At 36.8% G+C, this 7,933-nt stretch overlaps 1 protein-coding gene across 1 annotated transcript in view; it reads left to right on the top strand.

Annotated features, from left to right (window-relative positions):
- The first annotated feature begins 773 nt into the window (after positions 1-773).
- Positions 774-7,933, top strand: part of RAD54B (RAD54 homolog B) — a 401,092-nt gene continuing 393,932 nt past the window's right edge. The window contains exons 1-3 of the mRNA XM_053715205.1: positions 774-1,109; positions 5,610-5,750; positions 6,653-6,800. Of these exons, the coding sequence (XP_053571180.1) occupies positions 5,613-5,750; positions 6,653-6,800 (286 nt within the window). The 5' untranslated portion in view covers positions 774-1,109; positions 5,610-5,612. The remainder of the gene's footprint in view (positions 1,110-5,609; positions 5,751-6,652; positions 6,801-7,933) is intronic.

The raw sequence follows: 7,933 nt of genomic DNA, 5'->3' as shown, positions 1-7,933 counted from the left end.
AGGTAGATTAAACTTGTATACTGTACAAATAAAGCATGCATATATTTTAACCTTTTAAAGCCGGTATGGCGTTTTATTCTGTCCTAACCGTGCTGGGCTTTAGTGCCGTTAGGACGGAATAAAACGTCCTAGCCGTTTGTCCTGAAGCCAACGGCGATTCCTGGATCTGATTGCGGTCTGGAGGTAGTGCCTAACGTCATAGGGACGCCCCCCTGGCCCGATCCTATAACTGAAATCTCGCAATCGCGTCATTTCAATTTGTTTACACGAAGAGGTGCACATGAATTTGTGTAGTCCAGGGGCAAAATTTAGGTAGGGTTTGGGTGGTCCCAATAGTGCATTTATGTTCCTGAGTATATATAGGTATGCTTTGCAAAAAGGATACCAAGAGAATAAAGTACATTTGGTATTGGAAGTAAATTGGGTACTTTCTTAAATTACATTATTTGAATAATTAAAATATTTAATTTTGACTTCCATTTAAAGTGTGTATGCACAGAAAACAGGAAATGTGTATGGTCGGTGGTGTAATCATGACATCTATTGGTAACAGACAGTAACACAAAATAAATTGAGCCCTAAACAAATTACTACAACATCCAGAGACTTCTCAGCTTGCACGAGTGTCCAATAAAAACAACAAAGGGCAGGGTCTTTAAACAATTCGCTTTTTCATTGGCTAATACTGCTTTCCTCATACCTGACTTACGGCTCTTGTGTAATATCCGCAGTTGTTTTGTAACACATCACATATTACATTATACAGACTACACGTGTGTTAGAAAATGCTGGCTCTCTTGTCCAGCAAGTAACCGTAACAGTCTGCTATTTCCCGCGGTTCTCATGTGCAGCAAGTAACTGTAGCAGTCTGCTATTTCCCGTGTAATAAGACAGGGATAGTAACAGACTTGTACATATAGCCACCATAAGAGGTCGCTTGGTTTCCTAAACGAAGTATTCGTTAGCTATTAGCTAATCTATAATAAAATATTACGCATCGCAAAGATTTATGGGAATGTTGCGTTGCTATAGTGACGAGGTTAGGCGGTGTGTGCAGTGCATGCTGGGAGAGCGGGACTTTTCAGCAGTAATATCAAGCAAATATATAAGTAAGTGATGCAACTTTATTTTTATTTTGAGCATCAGAAACTAGTTGAACATGAAAACCTTAATGGCGAGCGATCTACTGTTTCCCTATCAGTCACACTGACTCCAGGTTATCTGGTCCGTAGTTGCTTTGGTTTGACAAGAAGGTTAGAATTAATAATGTAACTTGCTTGCGCTACGTCTTATTCCCCGCACAGCACCTCAGTGTAACAAAACAGCTCAACTAGTCACCATTTACTTTTTCTGTCTTTAAAGAGATGTGCTACTCAAAACTGAATTCCCTATAATTTAATGGAAATAAACGTTTTGTTATACATGATTTATTTTGCTAGCTTTTTTGTTATGCTTATCCTGCTCAAAATTCTGCAGATTGCCTGAACCAGCTGCATACTACACAGTGCTTAGAGTAGTGCACAAACTCATTTACAGTGAGGTCCAATTGGCCACAATAAAGGGAGACAGAATATACTGTACATACTCAACAGGGTTTCCAGTAAGTGTTAAATCCATTTAAAGAAAGCTGATTTATAGTATGGGCAAGATTTATTAATTTGAGATCGGACAGGATTCAAAAGTTGTGAACCTGTCCTCATCTTATTGCAAATTGTGGGGCAGATATGTTTCCCATATTTATCATTGCACATGGAAACAATTGTGCCTACTCTCACCGCAACCAAATGTGTGAGAGTAGGGCTTGTCAATCACCCCTGTCAAATTAAAGGGACAACAGAATTGTTATTGTTTTAAAAGATAGATAATCCCTTTATTACCCAGTCCCCAGTTTTGAATAACCAACACTGTTCTATTAATATACTTTTGACCTCTGTGATTATTTTGTATCTAAACCTCTGCAAACTGCCCCTTTATTTCAGTTCTTTTGACAGACTTGCAGTTTAGCCAATCAGTGCCTGCTCCCAGGTAACTTCACGTGCATGAGCACAGTGTTATCTATATGAAATACATGAACTAACACCCTCTAGTGGTGAAAAACTGTTAAAATGCATTCTGAAAAGAGGTGGCCTTCAATATCTAAGAAATTAGCATATGAACCTCCTAGGTTAAGCTTTCAACTAAAAAATACCAAGAGAACAAAGCAAAATTGGTGATAAAAGTAAATTGGAAAATTGTTTAAAATTACATGCCCTATCTGAATCATGAAAGTTTATTTTGGACTAGACTGTCCCTTTTAATCTGGGGTGATTTTAATCTGCCAACTCCAGCGATGGCAGCACATTGTAAATATATATAATTATATAGCAATAAGAAACAAATTGCAGAGACTTTTTGCAGATCCAAAACTCGATTTATTTCAGTTTAAAAATAAAAATCCATGAATACATGATCAGAAATCGGCATGTCTCACAACTCCAACAAAACTTGTGAAAAAACTGCTGCTGACATGTTTCGCCGCTTATACATATATATTTGCGTGTTAATGTGTATATACACATATTAACACGTAAATATATATGTAAATAAGCATATACATATATATTTACTTTTTTAAAAAAGCTACATTTAAACAAACGAAAACTAGCACTTGCTTTTAGGGGCAGTTGGGGCACAGTTGTTGATCTGATCTCTGGTTAATTTTATAAGCGCTAATTGCTACCAATCGCGGTAGCAATAACCAGACCCTTGTAATGGCTGGTAATTTATAGAGCGCCCGGTGTGTGATAAATTATCTATGCACTTGTCATCTAGCCCTATTTGTGACTTTATATAGATGAATGGAAGTTACCCACTTTTTATTGGAAGGGAAATATGTGATTACTTTGCATTTGTTTTTCAAAAGGATAGATGTAACATTTATTGTAACTGAAAATAAAATCAACTTTCTCACAGCTAGTAAAAAAAAACAAAAAAACTATCCTGTTTAACTAGTTTGCAAGGAGCATCATCATTTTCTGTTACCAAATACATATTTTTGGTGTGGAGGAGAAACCTTTGTTTTAATTTATATTGCAAAATATACTATTAGCTGTGACATTTATATCAAAGAACTGAGTACCCAGAAATGTTTTCATGAGATGAAATGGATTTGAACTTTCCACATGCAGTAAACGTGCAGCACTTAAAGGGACATTATACACTACATTTTTCTTTGCGTAAATGTTTTGCAGATGATCCATTTGCAGATTGTCTTAATGCTATGATTAAAAAAGTGTAAGAGTTATACTGTTTCTGGTACATGTAAGATCGCTAGTGAGATACCAAAATATGCAACTGCTCCCAATACAGGTGGCCCTCGTTTTACAACGGTTCAATTTACACCGTTTCAGAATAACAACCTTTTTTTCCAGTCATGTGACTGCTCTTGAAAAGCATTGAGAAGCAGTGCATTTATTAAAATAGCCAGTAGGTGGAGCTGTCCGCTTGTGTTGCAGCAAAGCCAAGCAAGCTGAAATTAATCAGTTTAACCAGACCTGAGCTATCGAGCAGATTTCAAAGGAACAAGATCTTCCTGTCTATAAATCAGTCCTGATTGGAATGCATAGAAAGAACTGTTTGCAGAAAATGCAAGTGAAGTTTGTGTTGTGTGGTTATTTTATTAGGTTTATAATGCTGTTTAGCATTTAAAGTCTTCATTTCAAAGCTTTAAAAATAATGTATTAGGTGTTACTTATGACAATTTTGAGAGGGGCCTGGAACCTATCTCCCTCACTTCCCATTGACTTACATTATAAACTGGGTTTCAATTTACAATGGTTTCGATTTACAACCATTCCTTCTGGAACCTAACCCCGGCGTAACTGAGGGCTACCTGTACTCAAAATAGATGTACATCAGTCAGAACACTAGTGATATACATGGAGGTACAACAGACATAATGGGACAGGAAACCCCCAAAATGTTATTCCTGATTCGGATAGAACATACAGTTTTAAACAACTTTCAAATGTACTTTTATTATCAAATTTGCTTCATTCTCTTGTTATCCTTTGCTAAAGGAACAACATTACACTACTGGCAGCTAGCGGAACACATCTAGTTAGCCAACCACAAGAGACAAATGTATGCAGGCACCTATCACCAGTTAGCTCTCACTAGTGTAGGATATGTGCGTATTCATTTTCAACAATGGATAACAACAGAACAAAGCACATTTGAAAATAGAAGTGATTTTAAAAGTGTCTTAAAATTGCATGCTCTATCTGATTCTTGCAAGGTTAATTTTGACTTTCCTATCCATTTAAATTAAACATCTGTTACACAAAAGAAATCTTGAAAACACCAACATTTGTTCATTCTGCATGGCATTAGTAAGAAATCTTTAAAGGGACAGTGTACAGCACTGTAGTCATCTTAAAGTCTTACTTTAGATTAAGCTGCAAATATCCTCCTGCACCCTTTCTATATCATGCAGCGCAGTAACAGTAAAAAAGTTATTTTAAAATGAATATTGTTTCTGGCCACTTTGAAATGGCTGCCAAGCTCCACCCACTGATGACATCATGATCTGGGCTTTATTTATGCACTCTGCTGAAAAGCACTGCCAGTCTGTTGATTTAGTGAGTCTTTTGTAACTCCTTGAAGCCTTTAATGCAGCCTAGATCGTGATGTCATCAGTGGGCAGAGCATTTGGGGTTATTTTATTCTTTTTCAAAAGCCATTAATCACTAAGTACATTTTACATGAATACCATTGAAGTTATTCCCAGATTCAGGGGTGCCGCCATCTATCTTTCCTTGCATTCCCATGACATGTTTGCACAGGTGCAACAGCTCTCCAGATACCTACAGTGAAAACTAGGTTCCAAAATTGTGGCATCCATAATTAGAAGAGGTGCATGAAATGTATTTAGTGTTTAAAGGGACAGTCAACACCCGAATTTTTGTTGTTTAAAAAGAAAGATAATTCCTTTATTACCCATTCCCCAGTTTTGCATAACCCACACTGTTATAGAAATACACTTTTTACCTCTGTGATTATCTTGTATCTAAGCTTCTGCTAACTGCCCCCTTATTTCAGTTATTTTGACAGACTTGCATTTTAGCCAATCAGTGCTCACTCCAGGGTAACTTCACGTGCATGAGCTCAATGTTATCTATATGAAACACATAAACGAATGCCCTCTAGTGGTCAAAATGCATTCAGATTAGAGGCAGTCTTCAAGGTCTAAGAAATTAGCATATAAACCTAGGTTTAGCTTTCAACTAAGAATACCAAGAGAACAAAGCAAAATTGGTGATAAAAGTAAATTGGAAAGTTTTTTTTTAAATTACATTCCCTATTTAAATCATGAGTTTTTCTTTTTTCCGACTTGACTATCCCTTTAATGTCCCTTTACATTTTAAGTGGAACTAATGTTTTAGTATGTCTGTTTGTGTTTCTGTGATAGTCATCATGTCAATGAATCTGACATAGAGAATGTTTTTTGTGTTCTTCTTTTAGATACCTCTATAATCTGTTTGCTGTATTTAGTATATTCAAAACAATTGTCTTGATTATTATTTGGCAAATAAATATATAATTTTCTATTTTTATGGTTAATTTTTAAGATAATGAGAAGATCAGCAGCTCCAAGTCAGCTCTCTGGCAATGCTGCAAAGAAGCCTCGCTTTATACCGCCTGGAAAGATGAATACAGCATGTCTGAATAAGGAGACAGAACGTTTAAATACAGATCTCAAACCAAACGAGGTAAGCTCTATCACTAGACAAATCTAATCAGATCTGTAAAATATATGTTTGACTTTGATCCATTAATGGTCATAGAAAACAGATGAGGAAAAAAATAGACTGTTCCCTCTCTATGCAGCGGGATTTGTAAAGTATTTCAGGGAGGTGGCTTCACCCGCTATTGTGCCGCCCCCCCCCTTTATCATTAAAATAGCTTCCCACTAAAGTCACATTAAAAAAAAAAAAAGTTGCTTTATTGCACAACCACATACAACAAACCTATTTTCCAGTGATCGTACGCTTGTTGAATGCTTAAATATTTTAGAATACAAAGTTTAGTCACATTTAGTAAATAAGGTAGGATTTGTGTTTTTATTTTATTAAAATCAGTGGGGGCTTTTTGGTTACTGATGCATGCTTTGAGGGTTCTATAACGTCCCAGCAACTAAAGGCATTCCTTAAAGAAACACTTTTCTGGATTTGGGCCACATTGGATCATAGTACTTGGAATTTCAGGGAGATTGCACTCCATTTGCTGGCATCAGGGAGCCGCTATTACAATAAGGGAGACTCCCTGAACTTCAGGTAGAGTTGAGATGTCTGTAAAGCTGAAAACTGAAATTCACACAAATACATTTCATTTTTTAATACACATGTATTAGTGCTTCTAGTAAATGTTGCTACTGGTTTATTCTAGGTTTATAAAAAAATAACGGGACTCCTTTATTAACAGATATAGCTAATATTATGGTTATCTGTTCATGCTCCAGAAATATTAAATTTCTGGCTCATGAATGACCAATGATCAATATTGACTTGGTACCAGCTAATTTGTCTTTGTGTCAGACAAAACAGACCTTAATAAATCTGTTTATAAGTGTATATGGCGAAGTGCATTAATACATGTGTTTTTGGTTATATAGATTAAGAATGATACAGTGCCTTCCAGAGCCTTTGCAAGAATATGTGGAATTACTGCAAATTCTGTTAAAACAGAAGATACTCCACCTGTGGCAGATTATACGAAAAAAACTGAGGTGACAAGTGGTCCAAAGTTTAGATCACCAGCAGGTAAGGCTTCATATTTGTTAAATATTAATTTGTTAATTTTTTTTTTTTGGTTGCTCTCTGTTTTTGTTAAAAACTGGTCAAAGTGATAGTAAATCCTAGCGTTTATGAAACGTTAGGATTTACCAGTGCAACGAATAAAGAAGTATAAAATACTTCATTCAGAAAGATCCTTTATCTCCTTTAACGTCTCAGTCCGCCCAAGGTAGAATGCTGTTATTAGGAAAGGTTAGTGTAGGTTGTATGCATCCCTGAACAGCAGAGTGCTTGAAGCTTTCAAAACTAGGGTAGAGTCTTGTGGAGCGAGGCAGAGAGTTCCACAAGATGGGAGCCAGTCTGGAGTCCTGTAAACGGGAATGTGAGGAGGTAACAAGAGAGGAGGAGAGTAGGAGGTCGTGAGCAGAGGGAAGGGGACGGGAGGGAGAGTATCAGGAGACAAGGTCTGAGATATAGAGGGGAGCAGTACAGTTGAGGGCTTTGTATGTCAGAGTCAGAATTTTGTGTTTAGTTGAAATAATCTTTATTGTACAACATATATGAACAAAAAAAGTAAAGAATGCAACACGTCTCTTACAATTTCCCTTAAAGACTCCCCTTCCCCCTCTCTTATAGAAAGAGTCCTTTTTTTTTTTTAAGAGTTTATCATACTAGTTCTGGATTAACCAACCGAGTTTAAAGGATGAACCGTCTCTTTCATTAAGCCGCATGCTTCAACTCTTCGGGTTTGGAAAGTGATCTCGGTCTGTGTGTTTAGCAATCCGTCTTTGATATTGATTGAGAGTAGAGGATATAATTTTGAAGCTGCAGAAAAAAGTTCAGACTCCCTTGTTTTCCTCTCTTTCTCTAATTTTGTTGTTGCATTTTCTTAAAACAAATAACTCATTTCCCCTCTCCCTCTAATCTTTCCTCTCTCCATATCATAACGTTAAATCTTATGTAATCAACATTAACCCATACAACACCCCCATCCCTCCCCCCCTTAAACTTAATTTCAAACAAGAACTTGCCTGTCTTCATTCTGCGCCTGTTGCCGATCCAGGGAGAGAGCCCCGTCAAGTTCAAACCTACAAACGTCTATTAATGTCGCCCTTCGTCTCTCGTCTCCCTGTATATTTCCTAGGTCTTGACTGTCTATG

The sequence above is a fragment of the Bombina bombina genome, chromosome 5 (assembly GCF_027579735.1).
Source record: "Bombina bombina isolate aBomBom1 chromosome 5, aBomBom1.pri, whole genome shotgun sequence".
Lineage (NCBI taxonomy): Eukaryota > Metazoa > Chordata > Amphibia > Anura > Bombinatoridae > Bombina > Bombina bombina.
The sequence above is the reverse complement of the archived record's forward strand: the minus strand, read 5'-3'. Positions and strand labels throughout refer to the sequence as shown.